Here is a 26,213-nt window from a genome sequence, read left to right as displayed (position 1 = left end):
TAACAGAGAGATGATTTACAAGGAAAAAAATATCATCTCCAAAAACAAACTTTACATTTGAGTGTTTCCCTCTCAGCCAGGGTATTCGGCCTGGACAAGGACAAAACCAAGAAATCTCATTCCAAGATAAAGACAGAAAGCATGTTGGAAAACAGATATAAGGGGATAGAAGACACAGTAAGTGCCTCCCTGCCTGCCCACTATGGGAGGTCAGAAACCCCACGCACTGAAAAATCTATGTACAATGATTAAATCTGTAAAATTAGCAGGTCCAATGTTTGTATAACAACACTTCTACTTCTATGTACATTTCAAGGGCATCTGACTCTAATCACGCAAGCGTCTTGTGCTGTCATTTTTTTTTTTAATGTTACCTTATGTTAAAGCCCGATCCCTCCCGTATCCTTGAGACTTATTAGAGACTATAACCACAACCCCCTTATTTGGCTGGAATGGTCACATGATCTAAACAATCATGACAACTCTGTCGTCATGGGACAAAAGGTCGCATATCAGTAATTGGATTCAATAGTCTGATGTCAGGTCTAAACAAAGAAAATCGGTACTTTTTATTCTTCATGCTGGCTAGAACTTTTCATACATGTCTTGTGATCAGAATGTGTAAAAGTCAAAACATGATCAGATTTATAATGTTTATTTTTCCTCTGGATACGCTTTTATGCTCGTCGGAGAAATACTTCATAAGGGCGTCCGTCATGTTCCGATAGTTTAGAGCCAGTTACTATGCGTCATTACGAGGGAAGTGACGTTACGACTGTTGAAGCGTATTGGGTCAAATTGACACTGCCACATTCTTCTATCATAGAACAAAGGGTCGCATATCAGTAATTGGGTCAAATTTTTCTATCTGGCTTTTATGACTCTAAAGTCAATAAATAAAAATGTTTTTGTACAAAAGAAAAGATAGATGACTTGATAGATATAAAAAAAGATATCGGAGCAACTGTTTTTTAGCTCTCCTGTAAAATTTGTGATTTTTGTCTTTTTTCAATATGCAACCCTTTGTCTTAAGATGGCAAAAGTATTATTTCAAAAGACGTACTGTATTGGGGGGGGGGGGGGGGGGGGGTTTGGTTCTTTTTTTTTCTCTTTCAAAATCACCCCTCTCGCACTTACACGACAAGAGTCCGATGCCCTGGATTTGAATTTGATATGTATGTATTTTAACCCTACAGCTGTCAGGGCCGATTTTAAGTCAACTCATTGCATAAGTTTTGTCAGTATATGACATAACCGTCATTTCCATCACTTTCAGCAAGAGATTGGTAACTGTGATGAGACACTAAGCTTCTGGAGAAGACCAAGTCATATAGATGGTATGCGCTTGGCTAAGAAGCTCATAACATTGCCATCCGGAAGTATAACGGACCAACACACAAAACTGTGTGTATCCATGAACGTTTATAGTCTGGTTCATACATTCAGTGAGCATTACTCATAAACGCGGATGGCAAAAAACAATAACAAAGACCTGAATGACGTCATCTTCGAACTATCTATAGCAGTTACTACTAATCTCTTGAAAAAAGCAATGGAATCATATTCTGATAAAAGTTGGGGGGGGGGGGGAGTTAAATCGGCCCTGTCACTTTTACAGACCTGCCTAGAACTACGAAAAAATTCATAGAATTACGAAAAAAATTAGGCTCCAATTTCATAACTCCAGTAGCATTTCTAAGTCATGAAAATTGATTGAAAATGAAAGTTGATCCACACAATGTATTTTAATGATTTTGAAGTGTTGTCTGACCATTGTAAGGACGAAATTGTTGATCTGTAACGTTAACTATAGCAACTTACAATTTTTATCTCCTAAAAACTACGAATTTTTAACTTTTCAAGTAGGGCAGGTCTGCTTTTAGGGTTAAACACCGTTATCATCAACGACTACTGCAAGTCTTCCTGTCACAAGTATTTGCTCTTGCTAGCAGAACTGTGTCCGAGCGTGGCCCACTTTGAAGGGGTCTTACTCTTGGAGGGTTTCTTGCTGGGTGTGACGAAAACCGGAGGGGGCATGTACTGGGGTGACCCTGCCATGGAGGGGCCTGGAGAACTCTCGTCCTGAGGAATAAATGATAATAAATAATAATGAAATAATAATAAATTAATAATAATAATAATAATAATAAGTAATAATAATAATAATAATAATAATAATAATAATAATAATAATAATAATAATAATAATAATAATAATAATAATAATATTAATAACATTAATAATAATAACAATAATAAAGAGAAGGGGGGGGGGGGGGGGGAGGGATTTCAGATTTTTTTTAAAATCTTGACTTCCCCTGAGATGGATCTCAGCCCCTCTGCATGTGAAGCGAATGCTCTACAAACTGAGCTTTTGGGACCCCCCTGGAAAAACAACTGACACTTTTAATTTCTATAAGTTTCCGTGGGTTGAAATGATAAAAAAAATAATTAAAAACGGACAGTCTCTATTAATATAGAAAAGCGAAATAGCTCCTCAAAGAGTCACAAAAAAGCAAAAACAGTGGACACTATTTTTTAAAAATTAAAAAAAAACACAAATATCTACTGCTATACTATTTATTGGTGGCAGCAGATCTCGATAGCTCATTTAGTAGAGCACTTGCTTCATACACAAAGAGACCCCCATCGATTCCGAGACTGAGTAGAGATTTTTTCTCTGATTGATTAAGAACAACATTTAAACTGATTGCAAGAGTTAAACATAAGAGAAGAAATTATATGTAAATGAAACCATTCACGAAATATGATAAGGGGGGGTAACTCATTGTTTTCAAATAAATTTAACATTTGCTTTTACATGTGGGCTCTTCTTGTATGGCATTATCCAGAGCTGCCTCCTTGAAATTTCACAAATTCGTCGTTTCCAAGGGAAAAAAGGAAACATTCATTGCTTTAGAAATAAATAATTTGCCCCTCCGCATGATACAAAAAATGGATTGATACGGGTCTCTTTGTGTATGAAGCAAGTGCTCTACTAAATGAGCTATCGAGATCTGCTGCCACCAATAAATAGTAATGCAGTAGATAATAGTTTTTTTTGGTTTTCTTTTTAACTTTATTGCCTCGAAAAAATGGTCTCCTTTCTCATTCTTCCTCATTCATGCAAAATCTACGGACTATATTCCAACAGCATGATATTCAACAGTACGTTAATCTACTTGTCATAGCTTCCAGCTCTAATACGGCACTGTTAACAGTGTTGCCAGGTTGGCGGATTATCCGCCAAATTAGCAGATTTTTATCATCGCGTGGCGGGGGGGGGAAATGACCTGGCGGATGGCTGATTTTTAATGATTTGTATACCCTTTAAAAAGGTAAACATACAGCAATCAAGTCTAATTATTTCGTCTTTTTCTCCCCTAAAGTGACTGTTAGGAGCACCTATTATGAGTGTATTGTTGGCCTAGATCTATATTACAAAACCTAGTTCAGTTAACGAAAGGTGAAAACAATATCCGACGGTCTAACTCCCGCTCAAACAAAACCAAAACTCTGATTCTTCATGCCTTTAAAAAGGAAACAGTTGTAAATAGTTGAGTAGCGTTTTGTAACATAATTTTATTCTGAGGCAATACAATATTGTTGATTATAAGTAGTTTAAGTCAAACAGCAGAACTTTTTGGCGGATTTTGGGCAAATATCGCAGGTGAAGTAGGATAAAGTTTGGCTTTTTTCTGCGACAAAGTTGGCGGGATTTTTGCAAAGGCACCTGGCAATACTGACTGTTAGCCACGAGAGCTTAAATAAAAGTTGTGTTCATGACATACAAGACTCCCACTGCACCACTGCAATCATCACAGACAACACAATATGTTGTTTCTGACATCTCACCTGAAGAGAATAGGCTCCAAGACTCATGGTGTCGCTATCGTTGTCATCGATCTCCTGTTGGTTGTCACAGTTCATTGTAGTGGTATGGATGGATGGCAGGTAACGTTCATTGATGGGGGGGGGGGGGGGGAATAAGGAAACAAAGAAAATGGAAATAATTTCAATAAAATTTTTAGAAAATGATTCAATAACCTCCCATCCTCCCATTGCCATCCAAAAAGTAGAAATAAAATATTTGTTTAGAAATTGAAGCAAAAAAAAAAATAAATAATAATTATAGGACACTTGAACTACCCTACAAATCACTTGTGAGAAAAAAAAAATAATAATAATAAACCAACAATATCGAATGAACTAATAATTATTTTCACATAATATACAAATACATTGAAAAATTTTTCATTTTCATTATCCATCATTTTTTTTTTTTAAAACTTGCAAATAATTCTCCATAATTTTTTTTCCGCAAATTAAAAAAATGTAAAATACAAATTTCTATAGTATTGACAATAATATGAAATATAAAAATTTAAACTTTAGACTTAAATTATCTCCCCCTCCCCCCATTTTCCTTCCTCTGCTCAATAACACCAAGCTATATATATATATATATACATATATATATATATATATATATATATATATATATATATATATATATATATATATATATATATTATATATATATGTCATCAAACCCAACATATAAAAAAAGAACGCTGGAAAACATCTACTCACAGTGAGGTCAAAAGTACTGGCCAGTTTGCGACTACCTAACTTGTGGAGGGTGCGACCATCTTTAACAAAGGGACTTAACCCATGAACCATTCCTGATACAGCACGTTTTAAGGTATTGGGTGTTTTGTTGAATGAAAAGGCACGACTCACACGGCGACTGAATCTAGAAGCAAAAAAAAAAAAAGGTTATTTTTTAACCCTCTCTGTACCAACTTAAGGAAAATCATCACATTCGCTACAATACAACCAACATTTTTCTTATTCAAATTTCTTTTGTACATCATAAAATTTAAAGAACAGTGTGTTGTAGAGCATGTTTTGCTAAAGAAATTATTTATCGCAAGAACTTACTGCTATTGTGTTTGAGTGATAAAAAATCTATTTTTGTGTTAGTCCGAGGTGAAGTTTTGGGGAAAATCCTGAAAATGGCTGGTAAGGAGAGAATTAAGGGTTTTACAGCGCTTGTCAACACATTTAGGTCAGATATATCAGCGCTAGTAAAAAGGAAGAAAATAGGATATTAAAAAATTCTAGAATTACAATTAAAGCATCAAAGGAAAAGTAAGATAAAAGGGGAATTGGTTCAAATGAGGAACAGATGTAGATTCCAAGAGCACACTATCAAAGTACTTAGTTTAAAATCACCTAAAAGTCTCATCCAGTTACCAGCGCAGGAACTAACTTAGAGAAACACATCCAAATGTTTACAAGATAAATTAAAAACAAAAACAGAACTATCAATACATATAAGAGAGATGATTTACGAGAAAAAAATATATCACCTCCCAAAACTAACACTATACATTAGACTGTTTCCCACTTAGAGAAGGACTCCAGTTTTTATTTAGTCATCTTAACAACGCCACTACCACATTATCTCAATCGTCTGTAGTGTTTCGTTCATCCTGTTTTGTTGATAAAGGGGAAACCCGAAACGTCCATTTCATCTGTTTTTGTAATTTACATTGAAGCTTACATTCAATTTCACATTGTTATTTATTGCAATAGAAAAGGTGCTCAACACATTCCTTATTTATTTCGATTACGATGAGCTATCAAAATATTCTACCGGAAAACAAACGTAACACGAATTAGATTTAGTTCAACTATGACCATTGCCTAATCAAGCCATTTCATGAGATGATGATGATAATAATAATAATAATAATAATTAATGACAACAATAATAACAATATCCACAACAGAGAGAGAGAGAGAGAGAGAGAGAGAGAGAGAGAGAGAGAGAGAGAGAGAGAGAGAGAGAGGAGAGAGAGAGAGAGAGAGAGGAGAGGAGGAGAGAGAGAGGAGAGGAGAGAGAGAGAGAGAGAGGAGAGAGAGAGAGGGAGAGAGAGGGAGAGAGAGAGGAGAGAGAGAGAGAGGAGAGAGAGAGAGAGAGAGAGAGAGAGAGGAGAGAGAGGAGAGAGAGAGAGAGAGAGAGAGAGAGAGAGAGAGGAGAGAGAGAGAGAGAGAGAGAGAGAGAGAGAGAGAGAGAGAGAGAGGAGAGAGAGAGAGAGAGAGAGAGGAGGAGAGAGAGAGGAGAGAGAGAGAGAGAGAGAGAGAGAGAGAGAGAGAGAGAGAGAGAGAGAGAGAGAGGAGAGAGAGAGAGGAGAGAGAGGAGAGAGGAGAGAGAGAGAGAGAGAGAGAGAGAGAGAGAGAGAGAGAGAGAGAGGAGAGAGGAGAGAGAGAGAGAGAGGAGAGAGAGAGAGAGAGAGAGAGAGAGAGAGGGAGAGAGAAGAGGAGAAGGAGAGAGAGAGAGAGAGAGAGAGAGAGAGAGCACAGGCGTTTATCGCTTTCAGTTTAGTTCGCCAGGTAAATCTAGCCAGTCTAGTGATGATGAGTCATAGCTTTACACTGAGAGAGGGAGACAATTTTTTCGCCATTTTGATCGATTTTTTCTGAATTTCAAACTCATGTAGTATTGCCGTTATTAAGGGTAGCAAAAATATTTTTATACTACCGAACAGTTTATTAACAGAGTTTTTATTGATTATTTAATCATAATTATGATGGTGTTAAAAAGCAAGAGGGATAACCCATGAAATTGATACATAAATTTAAGTGAATTAAAATTTTTAAGAGAACATTTTAACATGTTCAACACTTAAGATTTTAAAACAAAAGTAATGGAAATGATGTTGAATATCTGTAGAATGTAGACATTTAAATTTTATACCAGTAGATTAAGGCGTTTTTGAGATATCAGGTCACCTGTCGTAAAAGTCAGGATTTTGAGTAAGGTAAAATTGAAATCCAATCACAGCATTGTATTAATAGAAATTTTTTAATAAACCAGTAACATAGTCAAATGTGATTCACTTATATTTATCCCAGAATCAACGAATTATAAGAATTCCATTAAAAATTGTTATATAAGGACATTCATTTAAAGACCATCAAAACCACTAAGAAAATCTTAAAGAGTTCTTATAATTTTCATAACCTTATTTTTGAGATATCCATGCCCATTACTTTTTTTTATGTACTTGACTTGCACCTCTTTTAATTTGTGTGCCATATAGACTGCATATAGCACATCACTGGTGAAAGATAAGGATCATATTCACCTCATTAAGTATTGTTTCTTGTTCAGAGTTTTCTCACAGAACCAAAGGTATCAATACCTGCATCGCATTTCTTTAAATTATGCATCAGTGAGATACATTTCTCGCAAATTGAAATATTTAAATATATCAGAATTTCACATTTATATTTATAGTCAATTGTAGATAAAGTCTAGAGTGTTTTAATCCTCTCAGCACGGCTCTGTACTCTTTCACAACAAATTCGACATATTTCGTTTGTACTGGTGTGATGACCGTCTTCAGTGTGTCTCTCCATAACCTGAACAGAACTTAAATAAGTAAATTTAAGAAATATCTAAAATTTCCGCTTAAATTCAATGAAATCAAACTAAATAAATGTCTCTTATCATCACTATCTAGTTTTATTATTGGGTTTCTAAAATATAATGAAATATTCTCCTCTTTGTTGGTAACAAAAATAATTATTGAGATTCCTTTCCACACCCTCTATTCTTAAATCCCTAATCTACATAATAAAGTATATATCATATGAAAGATAATTTTATCTACTTTTCTCTGATCCCTCACACTTGATGGTAAAAAGTGTTGGTTTGATATTTTGAATTTTTAAATATTTCTTAAACTTATAATTTTAATATTTATTTCATAAAAAACTCTGATTATTCAAAAGAGCAAAACACAAGCTTATCATTTAATGATGTAAATAAAAATAATTGCGTCTTGTAGAGGAAAAGCTGGTCTTTGAATCCATATATGTTTGAAAATTATGAAAAAGATGCTGCGTCCACAATGGGCTGAGAAATTTGAGTATTTTGATGAGATTTCTACTACTCTCTGCCTGAGAGAAATTCAAAGCGATGAGATTTACCTGCAGACATAATTTATTGCCAATGCACCCTGTCTTGACAGCTGTTATCACTGTGGCTGACGGTGGATTGTTTACATTACTCGATGGTAGCCAGTGAGGGAAGAAGTAACTAAAGTGAAAGTTTGGGCCCTATTTAAACGGCTGTGAGAGAGAGAGAGAGAGACTGAGAGATAGAGAGAGAAAGAGAGAGAGAGAGAGAGAGAGAGAGAGAGAGAGAGAGAGAGATTTAGAGTGAGTGAGAGAGATTTAGAGTGAGAGAGAGACAGAGACAGAGAGAGAGTGTGAGAGAGAGAGAGAGAGAGAGAGAGAGAGAGAGAGAGAGAGAGAGAGAGAGAGAGAGAGAGAGAGAGTGTGTGTGTGTGTGTATGTGTGCGAGTGTGTGTGTATGTGTGTGTGTGTGCGTTAAAGATAATTGATGTCTTACCTGAATCCTTTGCTGGCTTTGTGGAGATCCTTGGTGGTGATACTTAATTCTTCACCATGGACTTTGGCCAGGAACGTTTCCTAAGATATGAAGAGATTATTATTAATCAGATGTAAATATAACGTTATACGCACATTTATCAGGGGTTTCCTTTTTGTGCGGCTATGTGGTCTTGTGGTATGACACTCGCTTTCTGATCAGAAGGTCCTGGGTTCAAGCCTCGCTCGGCGCATAGTTGAGTCCTTGGAGAAGGCTCTTTACTCACATTCTCTCACCGTACTCAGGTGTAAAATGAGAACCTGGCCGTTAACAGCGTTATCTCTGTCAGAAAAAATTATAACATCGCCTAACAGGCGTCATGTCCCGTCCTAAATGTTAAATGTTGCTGTTGTCCAGCGACCCCTTGTAAAGCGCTTTGAGCACATTTAGTGGATAATGCGCTATATAAAAAAGCTCAATAAAAAAAAAATATTTTTGTTTATTGTTTTCTTCAGTAGTACTCCAGAGCCATCAGACTGATGGAGTCAGAATTTGTACTGGTTCCCATAGCGTGAAACGGACTATGGCAGTTGATTGCTGACCCTTTGGTTTTTTTTTGGTTTTTTTTTAATATAATTTTTTTAATGAACACTTGGTCCATTTTATAACCCTGTTACTGATATCAGCCAAAATCGAAGATAATGAGTTTCCCGAAAGCAACAAATTTTCTAAAGAAAAAATTTTTTATAATAGACATAGAAAGAAAATTTAAAGTGGTAAATGATCAGAAAGATGTGGTCTATCTACACCACTGCTTACATAGCTCAATCTATGGAATTTGTCCATCTTTCCGGGGCTTCTCAGCACACATATGATATGATAGGACGCTAGTCTATACCAAAGTACTCTTTCCCCTAGATCTAAAGATCCCGCTACCCGATCACTACGGGAGGACAGACGGAGCCAGAAAAAAAAATTTCGACTTCACCTGGGATTGATCTTGGTGCTTTTGCATGTGAAGCGAGTGCTCTATCAATTGAGCTATCAGGACCTCTTATTTCTTAGAGTAAAATAAAAAAACTCCAACTTTGAAAATAGTAAATATCCTGAATCACCATAATAATGCCGAAATCTTATACAGCTCGGTAACTCCGAAACATCAAGTATAATTCGTCTGTAGTGTTTCATTCATCCTGTTTTGTTGATAAATGGGAAACCCAAAACATCCATTTTATCTGTTTTCGTATATTAAATTGAAGCAGCTTACATTCAATTTCACGTTGTTATTTAAGCATCACTTACAAAATCTGGACGACATAAAACAATGGCTAGATTTTTGCAGATGGAGGTTAAAAGGTCGTGTTTTGTGACATCGTCAGAGTCGAGGGTAAAACTGTACAACTTCTCTTTTACTTGTGAGTTGTCTCGACAAATAAGACCAAAAGCTGATCGACACTCTGGAAAAAAAAATTGACAAATAATAATAAAATAATAATAATGGTATAGATTTATAGTGCGCCAAACATCCCTTCTTCAGGAGGGCTCTGGGCGCATAACATAGATTAAGCCCTAACACAATACACGAACAACGCTAATTATACACATAATCAAAAGAAAGCCTGTCGGAAAATGTGACAAATCATAGATTCAAAACGTTATCAAATGTGTAAGAAACAAATTCTAAGGAAACTAAAAGAAAAATAATAAATGAGAAAAAAAAAAAAACCTTTTTGAAACCAAAGATTGGACTGGAATGAGGTATACGGTATAAAAAAAAATTTAAAAAACAATTTCGCTAAAGCTTTCTATTCTTCGGAGAGAAAAAGTGGCAGAGTGGTTAAACCATTGCAATGTGACCCTAAAAGTCTAAGGTTCCCGCCCAGCTTCAGGCACTTTCGTTTGTTTTTTATTTTCCTTTGGCAAGATTATTAACCTCAAATTTGCTCACCCTGAAGAAGTGATACCAGGCTGCTAGAAGCTGTGGACTGTAAAAAGTAATAAAGATAAATGAATATAACAGCTTCAAAAAATAACAAAATACCAAACACGGAACATTTCGGGCTCAAAACCCTTCTTCAGCCAACAACAAAAAACAATAAAAGCATAAATACTTGACTAAATTCCAGATAGACGACAGAGATAATATCTATATGAGCAAAACTTTGCCTTGCTAAGTAAAGAAGTCCATAGATTGACAGAGTCAGTCCTTACCATCTGCCTCTGCGACGTCTAGTACCCGTTTTATAGCTGTCATTGACACCATATCCAGGTGTTTGTACGCTTTCTGTGGTGTTTTGTGGATGGAGAGGGCAGGACTACGGCTGGAGGAAGAGGATGCCAACACTTTTGTTCTTCTCTTACAAATCTAGACAGAAAAGCAATAAAATCGGTAGACAGGGATTGAAAGTCGCAGTGAATAAAATAAATTATGAAACATACCTGCCTAGGTGAATATTTCAAAATCAGTATCTTCTGATCTTATCTTTGTATCATTCACAGACAGTTTTACATAACTTTGAATGTAACGAAAAATGTATCAATACGGCAATGTAAAATTGAAAAATACTATCATAGAATACTGGTAATTGAAAATTGGTCATGATCGAATGAAGCATAAATGTACAAAGTTCATAGTGCAATGAAATTTCAAAGACAAAAAATAATCATGAAAACAACAACGATAATAATCATACACAAGTCTCTGATAAATTATGATTTTACATTGTTTCAGATGTCATGCATTTTACTTGTCAACATTTACAAACCAGTCCACAAAATCATGAAAGTAATGGAAACAATTTTATCAGTGTAACCAACACAAAATTCATTTGAATAAATAGTTAATTTTAGTAATACTTTACTAAACCAAACAGAAAATGTTACACACAAAGTTATATACGTAAAAATAAACTTTGTAGTTAAACAATTTTTTTTTTAAATGAAATTTTATATAGCGCAATATCCACTAAATGTGCTCAAAGCGCTTTACAAGGGGTCCCTGGTCAACAGCAACATTTAACATGTAGGACGGGACATAACGCCTATTAGGCGATATTACAATTTTTCGGACAAAGACAACGCTGTCAACAGTCAGGTACTCATTTTACACCTGAGTATGGTGAGAGAATGTGAGTAAAGAGTCTTTTCCAAGGACTCAACTATGCGTCGAGTGCGAGGCTCGAACCCAGGACCTTCCGATCAGAAAGTGAGTGTCATACCACGAGACCACATAGCCACACAAAGTTAACAGCCACCATTACGAGTTCATGATCGACTTAGCCACCATGGATGTGTAAATGAGCAGTAGCCTTTATGACTTTCAGGAAAATAATTTTTTTCTCTTTAAAACTTCTGTAACTTAAAAAAAAAAAACCACAAACCACTTAAACCTACAAAACAACAATTGTTATAACAAATCTATTACAGGAAACAAGGAGAATGCCCAGAATTGTTATGAGTAGCAATAAAAACAACTTTTTACATAATAATGTTAAGATTTGATTATCTTATTTTTAAAAATTACAATCTAAGAGGAAAAAAACATATAATCTTACAAAAGGTGAAAAAAATCATTTAAAAATATGATTTTTTGGCATACAGTTGGCCGCACTGTTTTAATAAGAATAAACAATTCAAGTGTAGAAAAAATTTTTTGTTTAAATGGGAGATCTATCCAATGCCTTACCTCAATACTATCAGAGAAAATAAAAAGTGATAAGGGATCTCCTCTTGAGGAAATGTTGCCAGACAACTCCATCACATCCACTCGCATCACAAAATGACGATTTGACGATAACAACGTGACCTGCAAGGAGCATGAAAAAAAAAAATTATTAGAGGTAATCTTTTCGGATGTAACAGATTTCCAGACTTCTGTTTTCCTGGAGGTTGCCAACTGGATAATATTCATGCATGAGGCTGTGCGGCTATGTGGTCTTGTGGTATGATACTTGCTTTTGGATCGGAAGGTCCTGGGTTCGAGCCTCGTCAGGTGCATAGTTGAGTCCTTGGACAAGACTTTTTACTCACATTCTCTCACCATACTCAGGTGTAAAATGAGTACCTGACCGTTGACAGAGTTGTCTCAGATGGGAAAAAAATTGTACTTGCTCAAGTCTCATCCTACATGTTAAGTGTTGCTGTTGACCAGGAACGCCTTGTAAAGCACTTTGAGCACATTTAGTAGATATTGTGCTATATAAAAGAAAAAGCTCAGAAGCTCAACTTTTTTGTTTGTTTTTGTTTTTAAGGGTTTTACGACGCTTGCAAAACATGTAGGTCATTTCAGAGCAAGTGAAAAAAAAAAAAAATGCAAAAGTCAAAAAAATTATAGAATTATAATTAAAATGAGTCAAATAGAGAACAGATGTAGATTCCAAGAGCACACTATCAGTTTACTTAGTTTGAGATAACCTATAAGTCTCATCCAGACACCAGCACAGGATCCCACTGAGAGGAATGCAAATGTTTACAGAATATACCAAAACAGAAAACATAACTACCAAACAACAGTGAGATGGTTTGCAAAAAAAAAAAAAATATCAAATCCTAAAATTAACAGTATACATTTGACTGTTTCCCATTCAGCCAAGGACTCCGGCAAGGGCCAGGACAAAACCAAGAAATCCCATTCCAAGACAAAGACAGAAAGCAACTCATGAAACAGATACAGGGAGAAAGAAGACATCACAAGTGACTTCCTTTCCATCATGTATTATTCTGAACATTTGTAGAAACATTTAGTTTTCTTCAGTTTCTCCACGTATAAGAAAGTAATTTAAATAGTGGCATTCAAAATAGTCCTTCAGAGCCATTAGGCCCATGGAGCTGGAGTTTATCCCAATTCCTATAGCATGAAACGGACAATAGCAATTGCTTGCTATCTTTTGGACAGGACGCTAGTCTATCACAAAGTACTTTTCACCAGATCTAACAGACCCAGCTGCCCATTCACTGCTGGGTAGACAAGGGGACCAAAAAAACATCACGAGTGCATCCGGGATCGATCTCTGTCCCTTTGCGTGTGAAGCGAGTGCTCTACCAACTGAGCTTTTGGGACCCCAGCATTCAAAGCCCCATGAAACAATCAGTGTTGATGGTGAAAAAAAGTGAGAAAAAGGAGGATAATTTTGTACAATTGCCTTTTAGCCCCATTTAAAAAAAAAAATCTGCATTAACCCTCATTTATACAGCAACGAGATGATAAACTATCGTTGATACTCTAGCTAACTTCTGGGTAATGTAAATGTTGTTGCTCGAAGCTCAAAGAAATAAATAACAATGTGAAATTGAATGCAACAAAACAGGATGAATGAAACCCTACAGATGAATGATGTTTAATTTATACCGGTTTCTACAGCGTTCTATTGAGTTCAATGTTTTTGTTTATTCATCTTAACAACGCCACTATAGATAGTATGCAGATGACGTCACTCAGGCCTTTGTTATTGTTTTTGCCATCCGCGTTTGTGAGTTGTTCTCACTAAACTGTATTAACCAGACTATAAAAGTTCATGGTTACACAGAGTTTGTGTGTTGGTCCGTTATACTTCCGGATGGCAATGTTGTGAACTCCTTGGCCAAGCGCATTCTATCTATAACATTATCTCGTTCGTCTGTAGTGTTTCATTCATCCTGTTTTGTTGATATAGGGGAAATCCAAAACATCCATATTATCTGTTTTCGTATATTAAATTAAAGCTTACATTCAATTTCACATTATTATTTATTTCTTCAAACTTCGAGCAGCAACAGTTACATTTCCATACATATAACAGTCCATTATTTTTTTATTTTTTTTTCTCTAGATTGCCAAATCAGGACAGTTCCAATTATATCAGGCCATTTGGCCGCTATGAGTACTGCTGTATGACGGGACTCACAGGACAGTGGTCTATATCATTCACAATGTCAAACATGACCATCTGATTCTCTGTTTTCCTTTTGTCCTCATTGATGTGTCTGCAAATGAAGAGAAAACAAACAAAATTAAAGAAATCAAACTATGCACGATTAACCTATTTCTATAACTGTTGAATGAATGGCTGTTTAAACGAGTCTAAATAGAAACAGAAATCTAGACTTGGTAAGTGACTTGTTTAACACCAATTATCTTGGTATTTGGCCGTGATTACTTTTACCCCATCATTATTAACATTTTTCTCAGACAAATTATAGGTGTCTTATTAAAGCAACTGTTCTAAAAGATGTTGGGTAAAACTATGTAAATGCCAATTTTCTTTTAGATTGAGTAAATGCGTTTATGTTTCTTTCAAAATTTGAAAAGTATCAAAAATCTCTAGGGAGATCGGATAGCATGGAGGTAGAGGACTATGGTTGAATGAGTTAACCAAATTGCTTTTGCTGTTGAATGGCTTTGGTAAGTCTAGATAAATAGAAACAGTAACCTAGACTTGATTAAGCGACTTGAAGGATGCACAGTGCCCCTCATGTGAAATAAGATTTGTCTTCACCCTGAAATGTTGGACAAAGTGTATCAAATGTTGCATATCCTTTTTTATGATCGTCTGTCTCGGTATTTTGACCGTGTTTACTTTTAGCCCATCATTATTTACATTTTTTATGAGACAAATTATAGACATATTATTAAAGCTTATGTTTTTAATTTTTACAAGGCAAAAGCTGTTGAGTAAAACTATGTACCTACATGCCAATTTTATTTTAGATTGAGTAAATGAGTATATGTATTTATCAATTTTGAAAAGTATCAAAAATCTTCAGGGAGATCAGAAGGAGAGACCTATGGTTAAATGAGTTAACAAACGTTTTTTTGCCATTGAATGGTTCGTTTTAGTGAGTCAGGATATAGACAGAAACCTGGACTTTATTAAGCAACTTGGAAGGATGCGCAGTGCCAACTCATGTGAAATAAAATTTGTTTCTCTTCTTTGTTTAATGCCGACTATCTTGGCATTTGACTGTGGTGGTTACTTTTACATCATCATTATATACATTTATCTGAGACCAATTATATACATAGTATTAAAGCTACTGTTTTGAATCTATACATGATAGTCATAGTTGAACTAAACTATTTTCTTTTGAATTGCGTAACTGAATGTTGAAATGCACTAAAATCTCTTGGAAGAGGGAATAATACGGAGGCCCTATTTTACAAATACAATCTTCTTCTCCTTCTATCAGCTTATCCCGGATGAATGCCACAGCTCCATGCATCTCGGTTCGTAGCATCATCTTCCTCCAGGCCCAGATCTTTCATATAATCCTTTACACTTTTCATCCATCTAGTCTTTGGGCATCCCTTTTTTTCTCTTTCAAGCTAATTGTATATCCAATACTTTCTTTCTCTGTCAGAAAAAAAAATTGTATTATCGCCGAACAGACATCATGTCTCGTTCTTTATGTTACGTGTTGCTGTTGGTCAGGGACTTTTTGTAAAGCGCTTTGAGCACTTTTAATGGATATAGTGCTATATAAAAGCTCAATTTTTAATTTTTTTCTTTTTTTAAAGTTTCAACTCACGTTGTGATATTCTTTAACATTTCAATGGCCTGCTCCAGTTTGGCTTTGTCGGGATTGCCTGAGTCTGTCCTCTTTAGCAAATCTGAAAAAAAAAGAACAAAATGTCGAAACTTTATTAGGTGGATTAAATTCAGGGGAAAAAAATTACCAATTAAAGAAGCAGATAATGCAGAGAAAGAAAAGGAAATGGTACGGTGTTGGAAGCAGAGGAGGACAAGAGGAGGGAGGGGGAGAGGAGGAGGTTGAGGGGGAGGAGGAAAGAGATGAGGGTAGGGAGGAAGGTGGGGGAAAAGGAAGAAGGTCAGGAGGAGGAGGATAAATAAGCAGTTTGAATCTTGAAAAATATGTTTATCCTAGATAAAAAGTCAACAACAAAAAAACAAACAAAAAAATCACACAAAATAAAAAGGAAAAAACCCAAAAACAACCAAAAACAAAAAATAAACAAACAAAACCATATTGATCTTTCCCCTGTAAATTATACCAAACTTACTTACTTTGAGGTCCCAATAGGTCAGTTGTTAGAGCACTCGCTTTAAAAGCAAAGGGAACAAGATCGATTCCAAGTGCAGTTGAGATTTGTTTTCCCATCCACCCAGCAAAGTTGGGACTGTTAGATCTGACAGAAAGTACTTTGCCATAGACTAGCATCCTATCCAGAGGATAGCAAGCAATTGCTATTTTTCCATTTTAATCGACAGAAACCAAGATAAACTCTGGCTCCATAGGCTTGATGGCTCTGAAGGACTACTTTAATTACTTACTGCCCTTTATGTCAGTTGGTGGCAAATTATAACAAGAGATGGAGTGAGTATGAAAGTGCTGTACGAGCTATACGGTAGAGACACGCTCTCCCCGGCCAGGCGGAGTTGTCGTACCAGTAAGGTCGCGGGTTCAAACCCTCATCACCGCCGCGAAAAGTTTTATTCTCTATTGTCTTCTGGCATTTTCATACTCACTACATCTCTTGTTATCAACATAAGTGCCTGCTCCACTCACTTTTCGGAATGGCAAATTATACCATGATGGGTACCTGAATAATATGCTCCAACTGCATCCATTAGAAGGAACAAACCATGACAAAGGACACATTGCCAAGATTACAATCTAAACTATATAACAGCATGTCTTTGCTATTCTTGTTTTGTTCTGCAATTTTTTTTCCCTCCCCATTTTTTAGGCAACTCACAGAGAGTGAGATATTTAAAAAATTGGGTTTACTTTAATTTTAATGGGGGGGGGGGGGGGGGGGGGGGGGGAGGGAGATTTATATTGTATCATGAAAAGTAGTCCTTCAAAGTCATTAGGCCCAAAGAGCTGGAGTTTATCACTGTTTCTATAGCATGAACCGGACAACAGCAATTGTGTGCAACCCTTTTGATAGTCCATCACTAAATACTTTCCACAAGATCAAACAGATCTAGTTACCCAATCACTGCTGGATGGACTGGGGTGGGAGTCAGGAAAAAATCTTGACTTCACCCCGAATTAATTTCAGTCCCTTTGCGTGAGAAGCGAGTGCTCTACCAAATGTGCTATTGGGACACACATATTGTATCTTAGCGTCAATGAAATTGTATTACAAAACAAAGATAATTGAAATAATGTGTTATAAAGGCAGAAGGAAATGGGTGTTTATTAGCCGTCATGTCTCACCTTGTAACAATAGAACAATGCTAGGAAGCCTCTGGACTGGACGAATCAATAGTTCTTGTAGAGTTTGTCTTCCACACTCTGGCTTGTTCATACACAACTGGTTGAATAGTCATTCAAAAAAAAAAAAAAATTAAAAACCTATACCCTTCAGTTTTCAGGGAAAACCAGATTTTACCATAGTGTAACAGCAATACCAATAACTAGAGGTACCTAAATGAGTCAATAAAATGGAGATAAAGATAAAGGGAGTAAATCTGACTCATAAATAAGGAAACAACAAAAACCAAACGACGTTTCTATCGCTCCACCTCTCTCTTTCATTGCAGGCACACACACACACACACACACACACACACACACATACATACACACACACACACACACATTTTCACCTATATTATTATGACAATCTAATATATATATAAAGGCCGAAACGTCGTTTGTTTTGTGCTGTTCCCTTATTTATGAGCCAGATTTACTCCCTTTTTCTTTCTCTCCATTGTAATTAATAGCAAGATACTACAAGGCATCGTTATGACCCGTTATCAGAGCTGCCAACCTCAATATGAGAAAAAGTGTAAGACTGCTTGTTTGTTTTGTTTGTTTTTAAGGGTTTTATGGCGCTTGCAACACATTAAGGTTATATCAGCACCAGTAAAAAGGAAGAAAATGGGATAGTAAAAAGTTCTAGAATTACAATTAAAGCACCCAAGAAAAAGTAAGACATAGGGGAACTGAGAACATATAGGGATCAGATGTAAATTCCAAGAGCATACCACCAATGTACTTAGTTTGAGATACTTATAAGTCTCATCCGGACACAAGCACAAAATCCAACACAAAGAGGAATACACTCAAATGCTTACATTATACATTCAAAATAACAAATATAATAATACATAACAGAGAGATGATTTACAAGGAAAAAACTATCATCTCCCAAAACAATAACTATGCATTTGACTGTTTCCCTCCCAGCCAGACTCCGGCCAGGGCCAGGACAAAACCAAGTAATCTCATTCCAAGACAAAGACAGAAAGCATATTGGAAAACAGATATAAGGGGATAGAAGACATAGTATGTACCCTCCTGCCCACTATGGGAGGTCAGGAACCCCACCCAGTAAGACTGCTTGTCAAAAAGAGTAAGATCTGGGGGAAAAGTGTACAATTTAAAAATGAACATCTCCCAAAACTAATACTATACATTTGACTGTTTCCCTCTCAGCCAGGGGATAGAAGACACATCAAGTGACCTCCTGTCCCACCATGCCAGCTCAACAGACCCCATCCGGCATGAGAACTGATCTTTGTAATATAAAAAGAATATACTTTGATAAGAAATAACACGGGTGAGGTCATTTGAGGGGTTGAACATAGTAGTTTTTTAAGAGATAAAATTAACGGTTGCTTTAGATAACTTCATAATTCAACAAGAAGTTTTAAAAAACATTTCAAAATCTTTTACATTTTGTTGTCCGTCCGGTGACAAACTTTCATTTTCAATAAGTTTTAACGACTTTGAGATGCTCGTAAATTACTGAAATTGGAGCCGAAATTTCGTAATTCTACGAATGTTTCGGAACAGGAAGCAGGTCTGGGGTATAATAATAAGATCCTTGAACTCCAGTATTGGAAATTTCAAACCCGTTCCCAATGGGAGCTCCCAAGAATGCACAGCATCATTGCGAACTTGTTCAGTTTCAAATGCTGGTTTTATTTATTTATTCACTTTAACAACTCCATCCTCTCATCTTTCATTCACCTTTAGCATTTCATTCACAGTTTTTAAAAAGATTTTTTTCATTGTATTTATTTTATGAATGTAAAGCGCCTTGAGCCAGTTGTCATCATCATAGCTTGTCGCTCCAACACCGAACCCACTCCAAAGCAGACCCTTAGGTCATGGTCAGTGCAGCTGGGCCCATCCTGGCATTCTCTAAGGATGTGTTCCATCGTCTGCTCTGGGCATCCACATGTACACAAGCTAGACTCAGCCAGCCCCCACTTTTTCATGCTTCCAGCGGGGCACCCAATTTTTGCCCATGCTCTGTTCAGTGTAACCCATTCATTCCTGGGGAGCTCAGTGCCGTAGGGCAGTTCTTTTCAACAGCTTCATTTGCATGACTGTCCCATTCCCTCCATGTGGAAAGTCTGTATACAGCTGCATGATCAGGTTTGATGCTTACTCCCGTCTTGAAGCTTTCTTGACTTCCTAAAAGGAGCCTGTTGTAATCAGGGTATAGTGCTATACAAAAATGTCATTTATTTCTATTAATATATGAATTACCTTGAGAAAGGCGTGGAACCTTGGATTGGTGCTATCACACTTTTGAATTGTTTCCTTGGTGTTTTCAAAGAAATTCACAAATGGAGGATAAGCTTTCATTAATTCATCTCCCTGAAAAAAAAAAAAAAAAAAAAATTTCAGAAAAGATAAGGACACAGATATGAGGCATTCCTAAATATTCAATGTCATATCATAAAGTAATAACTGATTTATAAAACGCCTGTAAATTTGTAACATCTTTTTAAAAAATTATTATTATTATTATTATTGCCAGCAAAACTTGGGGACTATTTTTTGGCATGAGAATAGTGAATTTCAATACAATGTAGAAAGAGAGAAAGAAGATAAAAGAAGAAAATAAAAGGAAAAATATATGGCAGCATAAACAAATTAAACTAATGTGGGAGGACTCTATAAGAGTGTCAACCCTGCGTATTGATATCTTTGAATCAAAATGAACATACTTGAGTTTGAGCTTTTTAAAAATATATAATAATAATAATAATAATACACATTTATACAGTGCTCATTCTCGTGTAAAACACAAGCTCTGGGCACTTTACAATATAAATTATCAATTTTGAGTGAAAAAAATGCAATGAATTCATAGCCAAATCAAGCATTCATAGCGTCAACAAGAGCAAATACAGTAAAGATGTTCTTGAGATTCTTTTTAAAGGCAGGTAAAGACTTGCACTCCCTCAGACCACGTGGTAGTTCATTCCAAATCTTGGGGCTGAAACACGCAAACGACCTGTCACCAAATTTTGTTCTTGATCTTGATATAGTGCAATATCCACTAAACGTGCTCATAGCGCTTTAAAAGGGGTTCCTGACCAACAGCAACGCATAACACGTAGGACGCGATATGACGCCTGTGAGGCGATATTACATTTTTTTTTTCCGACAGAGACAACGCTGTTAACGACCAGGTACTCATTTTATGCCTGGGTAAATATAAGAGAATGTGAGTAAAGAGCCATTTCCAAGGACTCAACTATGCGCCAAGCGAGGCTTGAACCCAGGCCCTCCTGATCCAAAAGCGAGTGTCATACCACAAGACCACATAGCCACACAAACTTCATGTTAACTATCTCACCCTGCTGAGAAAACACTCCCCGATGCTGCTGGTCTCCGTCCACTGGTCTGCTACAGCTGCCAATGATTCCCTCAATTTGACGTGTGCTTCGTAGATGGGTGGAATGTTTCCAAATATGATCTTAGTGTCCTGGGGGGCCAGAATTGGCCCGTTGTACTGGTCCGGCTTTTCTATCTGTGTCTTGAAAATCTAAATTTTATGTAAGAAAATAAATCTTTTTTAAAAAGTTCAAATTCTGTTTTTTTTTTCTTTAGTTTTTTTTTTTTTAATGAAATCTGATTTTTAAACAAACAGAAAAAAAAAATTAAATAAATAAACATAAACAAAAATTTACAAAAAAAAACAAAAAAAACAGAAAACTTTTCAAATCAAAAATAGATGATTTCTTATTTTAAAATGTTTGATAATATAAGTCTTCTATAGTTAAAAAATTTTCCTCTAACGGTTGATTTGCAAATCCAATATCTTGAGACAAAAAAAAAATCGAATCTGCGTCACTATGCCCTTCTCCTTCCAACTCCTGTTAACCGTTTGCACCAACAAAATCAGTATTTGTGACAGGTGTGTTCCTTTATAATTGATTTCACTTACGTGTAAAATGGTGTATAGAATACCGACATAATTCTGCTCAGTCTGTAACAATTCAATGGCTACCATCTGACGTTTGCTCATCTTGCTCGTGATGGCCGGAATGTTCTCATCTTTCTCTTGGAGCTTCAAGTCTCCTAGAAAATATTTTTTAGTTTTAATGTAATAAAACAAAATCATGATAAATAAAATTCCCTTTTATTCAACCCACGGGGGAAAAAATTGTCTTTAAAGCCTTTTCTATATACTAAACCCCGACATCAGCAGCAATGCAGTGCAAGAAATTATCAGATGCATGACATGTCAATTTATGTTTAGTCATGAAGTTTTGAGTTTTGATATATTTACTTTCATTGAGAAATAAATAATATAATTATCTACTCCGAAAAACAAAAAAAAATAACTAAATAAACACTCAGAAATCATTCTGATTAATTTCACTTAAAATGCATTATTTGCTTACGTTATAACTTATCATAACACAAACTTTAAGTGGCACGTCTTTTATAATCCAACTTGGTATTCATTAAACACATGGGTGCAAGCAACTGGACCTCAAAAAGCCTGCAAGTCTACTTATGACCAGACATATAATCTGAAAAAGCCTGCAAGATTCACGGACTTATCTCGTCATTTGAAGACTTGTTCTCAGCATCTAGTCTTCATAATAGTAGGCCACAATTGTTGTATGTTTAATCCAAAGGCTGTAATGCAGTAATTTGTTAAGTTTCTTGTCACAAGTTGCACAATTTTAAAATATACAAAAATAAACTAAAAAAAAAATAAATCAATCAATCAAATCCAAATTGTAAAAAGCCGGCAACGTTTTTTTCGGTAATCCAATCGGCCGGCAGTAGCCGGCACTCTTGCACCCATGTAAACATTAAAGTTCAAAGATCCAATAGACAAGGAGCGAATTCCCAATTACTTTCACTCTCATGCATTCATTTTTTAAAAATTGACAAAAGTCAAATGGAAATGGAAATGGAATGGAGGCTTCAATTTCATTAACAAAGCATCCATTCCCATTTGACTATAGTTTTTTTTATTTCTTAGAGCTCCAAGCAGCATTATTTGTATTCAACAAATAACAGATTCATTGACATTTTTTGTTTGTTTTCTGTTCCATGTAGTTCAACAAATGCATGTTGGATTGTGCGTTAAAAAGTAACCAAACAAAAATGAATATAACAAATTTGAAAAAGAATAAAGTACCAAACACTGAACGTTTCAGGCAGAAAACCCTTCTTTAAGCAAATAACAAAAACAAAAATAACATCAATACATCACTTGAGATCCAAACAGAAATATTAGTCTTGCAAACAGCCGTGCCAAATATTTCTCTGCTATCTCTATGGATTTTAAGTCATGTATTAATGTTATTTATTATTATTTTTGTTATTGGTTTAAGAAGGGTTTTGAGCCTGAAACTGTTCATGTTTGTTATTTTGTTCTCTGTGGAAACCGTTATATTTATATTTGTAAATTGCTTTTTACAGTTCACAGCTTCTAGCAGCTTCGTATCACTTTGAATATACATTAGATGACTTACCGATATGAGTATCAGATTTGTCGGGCGTGTACGTCATATCTAAGAAGGAATCCGGACTCATCGACGTGGCACTGAAATCATTGGACGATGATCTTCGTTTGTAGTTCATGAATGGGGAACCCTCCGTCTCAGCCACCAGTTCCTGCAGTCGTTTTCTTTTGCGGGTTTTGGACAGGGAGTTGTTACTGAAGGGGTGATGTCGTGCTGGTGTGGACAGCTTGATAGAAAATACAAAAATTAAAAGATGTTGGGGTATAAATAATATTTACATAACTTTTTTAAAAACTGGGGGCGAAATGACCAAGTGGTTAAGGCATTGCACTGTGACCCGGAAGGTCCCCGGTTCGAGCCCCGCTTCAGGCAATTTCGCTTATTTTCTTGAGCAAGATTATTAACCCCCCCAATTTTCTCACTTGGACAACATGGGTGATTCCTGTTGACACCAGACATTTTGTTTGATGAATTATCAATATTCCTTTGTGGAAGGCCTAGGCGATGATATCTTATGATGCCGTGGCAGAAGGGCATAATTTTTTTTTTTTTTTTTAAAACAGGGAAATACTTTAGCATAACCAAAAATTATAAATAGTTCAGCCTTATTTTCTTAAAACCCTGTTCTAAGCTGTTCAAGAAAAATATAATATACAAAGTGACAAATTAGGGAACAGGCACTGGTTTAAGTCATTTAATAATTCCTACCTTTTCAAACGTGTAGAGTTCTTCATCTGCACAGGCAGCCATTTGAATACAGCCCCAAAACCACTGAAAATGTGGAAGAGAAAAAAAAAAAATACAGTAATTAATGGAGTAATCAAAGATGGATATAATCACATCCACTAAATGTGCTCAAAGCGCATTGCAAGCATTAATTCATTTATCTTTATTACTCTCAATGCAAATAACAATATGAAATTAAATGTAAGCTTCAGTTTAATAAACAAAAACAGATAATGTGGACATTTCGGGTTTCCCCCTTTCTCAACAAAACAAGATGAATGAAACACTGCAGACGAAATGAGATAATATTTATTATATATTATCTCATTCATCTTGTTTTGTTGATAAAGGGGAAACCTGAAGTTTTCGTTTATCAAATTGAAGCTTACATTCAACTTCACATTGCTATTTATTTCTTCGAGCTTCGAGCAGCAACCTTTACATTACTATCAATATATAACATTTATACACATTTGACTTGACTTGCTGACTTCAGGCTTTTCACTTCTTAAACATCTGACTGGGATGCCTTGGCTGCCTCTTTAATAATCTGTGTCACTTCCTTCCACAGTTCACAGTTTTTGCTGTGGATGCTAATGTCAGAAGATACTCTTCTGATTTCAGTTCTTGGTTTTCTTGAAGGCGTTTTAGTATCTAATCAGGACAGTGTGAATTGACGTTGATGGTCTGCCTTGATATTTCTTGTGTCCAGATGGAGTGAAAAAAGTATTCATGTCTTTATTGGGTGGTATATTTTCATCTCTTCTGAGTATATGCCCAAAATGTCACCATCTTGTCTCCAGGATCTGAATAGATAAGGGTTTTTCATTGCACTTTTCATACAATGATTTATTGCTTATTTCTGTGGGATAGCCTATACTCAGAACTCTTTTTAAATGTATTCTGTGGAATCTGTCTAATCTTTACTCTTCAGCTCCGATCAGTGCCCATGTTCAGCAGTTGTACATATATGTGCATGGCTGGAAATAGTAATGAACAAATTTATTTTTTTAAAGAACAAAGTACTTAACTTTCTGGGGATAACCTCATCTTCAAGTACAACCAAAAACAAGAAAATGGTGAATTTAATAAACAAATAATCGTTGGCAGGACGATTTTTCACCACTCCAGATTTTAGCATTGAATCATCATTTCAGGAATAGGGACTTTGTCCAAAAAATAACAAAGATAAACGCAGCCGCACATTGTTCCAAAATGCAATGTCACAATTATATTATTAGACTAACGTAGCAGAGTGGTTATTCCTGAAGGCAAACTGAGGGAAATTTGGTGATAAAAGTGAGAAAATATAAATATTTAAACTAAAAAATTAAACTTACATGTCCATGAAAAGTCATACTGTGCCTTCCCCCTTACCATCATAAATAAAATAAATCTGCTAATGTGGAAAAATCTACAAAATCCACATCCCTAATCGTTTTCTTGTTCTTGCTGTAGCTAGCTAAAGTTATGATTGAATGATAATAATAATAATATTAATATAATAATAATAATAATAATAATAATAATAATAATAATAATAATAATAATAATAATAATAATAATAATAATAATAATAATAATAATAATAATAATAATAATAAAAATAACAATAATAAAAATAATAATTTATTTTAAAAATTAAATAATAATAATAATAATAATAATAATAATAATAATAATAATAATAATATATAATAATTAATAATAATAATAATAATAATAATAATAATAATAATAGACAACACTTGTAAAGTGCATTTTCAAAATCATTAAACACTCAAATGAATGAAAGGAAGGAAAAAAGAAAAACTATATACTGACCTCTCCCTTGACAACAAAGGGAGGCAATGTAATTTCTGTCGGAATCTCCTTCATATTCTGGTTGTCCACCACTAGATGGGTTACTTCAGGGGTGACAGAATCTAAAAAACTTCCACCTGAATAATCGGAGGAGGGTTTGGGGGGTGGGTGGGTGGGGGGGGGGGGGGGGGGGGACGACAACGACAAATCATAATACAATCAAAGCAAGGACAGTTACAGTTAAGCAAATCAATTTTTTAAATGTAAATTTATCTTCTTGTTAATGTCATGACAAATGAAAATGAAGTTAACGCAGAGGGATCATATTTTTTTAAAAAGTCCAGCAGAGCAGTTCGGCCCATGGAGTCAAGAGTTTATCCCAGTTTCTATACAGTGCAATTGACAGACAATAGCAAATGCTTATATTACAATGTACTTTCCACCAGACCTAATAGTCTCAGCTACCCAACCACTGCTGTGTAATCAGGGTTGTCTGGAAAAATCGGGACTTCAGCTATGGATTTGATCTCTGTCCCTTTCTGAAGACAGCAGATTAGGTATTTATTATAATCAATGTAACAGTGTCATGATACATTGTC

The 26,213-nt window shown here is 35.5% G+C and overlaps 1 protein-coding gene across 2 annotated transcripts in view; it reads right to left on the bottom strand.

Moving 5' to 3' along the window:
• Positions 1-1,752: 1,752 nt before the first annotated feature.
• Positions 1,753-26,213, bottom strand: part of LOC144980705 (protein ECT2-like) — a 39,554-nt gene continuing 15,093 nt past the window's right edge. For both annotated transcript variants that reach the window (XM_078928420.1, XM_078928421.1), the window contains 16 exons: positions 25,636-25,751; positions 23,794-23,856; positions 23,095-23,311; positions 21,546-21,679; positions 20,955-21,143; positions 19,856-19,966; positions 17,567-17,663; positions 15,911-15,992; positions 14,290-14,368; positions 12,093-12,212; positions 10,619-10,772; positions 9,710-9,864; positions 8,429-8,508; positions 4,594-4,756; positions 3,856-3,909; positions 1,753-2,082 (listed from right to left, as the gene is read on the bottom strand). In XM_078928420.1, the coding sequence (XP_078784546.1) occupies positions 1,927-2,082; positions 3,856-3,909; positions 4,594-4,756; positions 8,429-8,508; positions 9,710-9,864; positions 10,619-10,772; positions 12,093-12,212; positions 14,290-14,368; positions 15,911-15,992; positions 17,567-17,663; positions 19,856-19,966; positions 20,955-21,143; positions 21,546-21,679; positions 23,095-23,311; positions 23,794-23,856; positions 25,636-25,751 (1,970 nt within the window). In that variant the 3' untranslated portion in view covers positions 1,753-1,926. The remainder of the gene's footprint in view (positions 2,083-3,855; positions 3,910-4,593; positions 4,757-8,428; positions 8,509-9,709; positions 9,865-10,618; positions 10,773-12,092; positions 12,213-14,289; positions 14,369-15,910; positions 15,993-17,566; positions 17,664-19,855; positions 19,967-20,954; positions 21,144-21,545; positions 21,680-23,094; positions 23,312-23,793; positions 23,857-25,635; positions 25,752-26,213) is intronic.

This window comes from Berghia stephanieae, chromosome 10 (assembly GCF_034508935.2).
Source record: "Berghia stephanieae isolate SIO BIC M18660-M18661 chromosome 10, UCSD_Bste_1.3, whole genome shotgun sequence".
NCBI classification, from domain to species: Eukaryota; Metazoa; Mollusca; class Gastropoda; order Nudibranchia; family Aeolidiidae; genus Berghia; species Berghia stephanieae.
The sequence above is the reverse complement of the archived record's forward strand: the minus strand, read 5'-3'. Positions and strand labels throughout refer to the sequence as shown.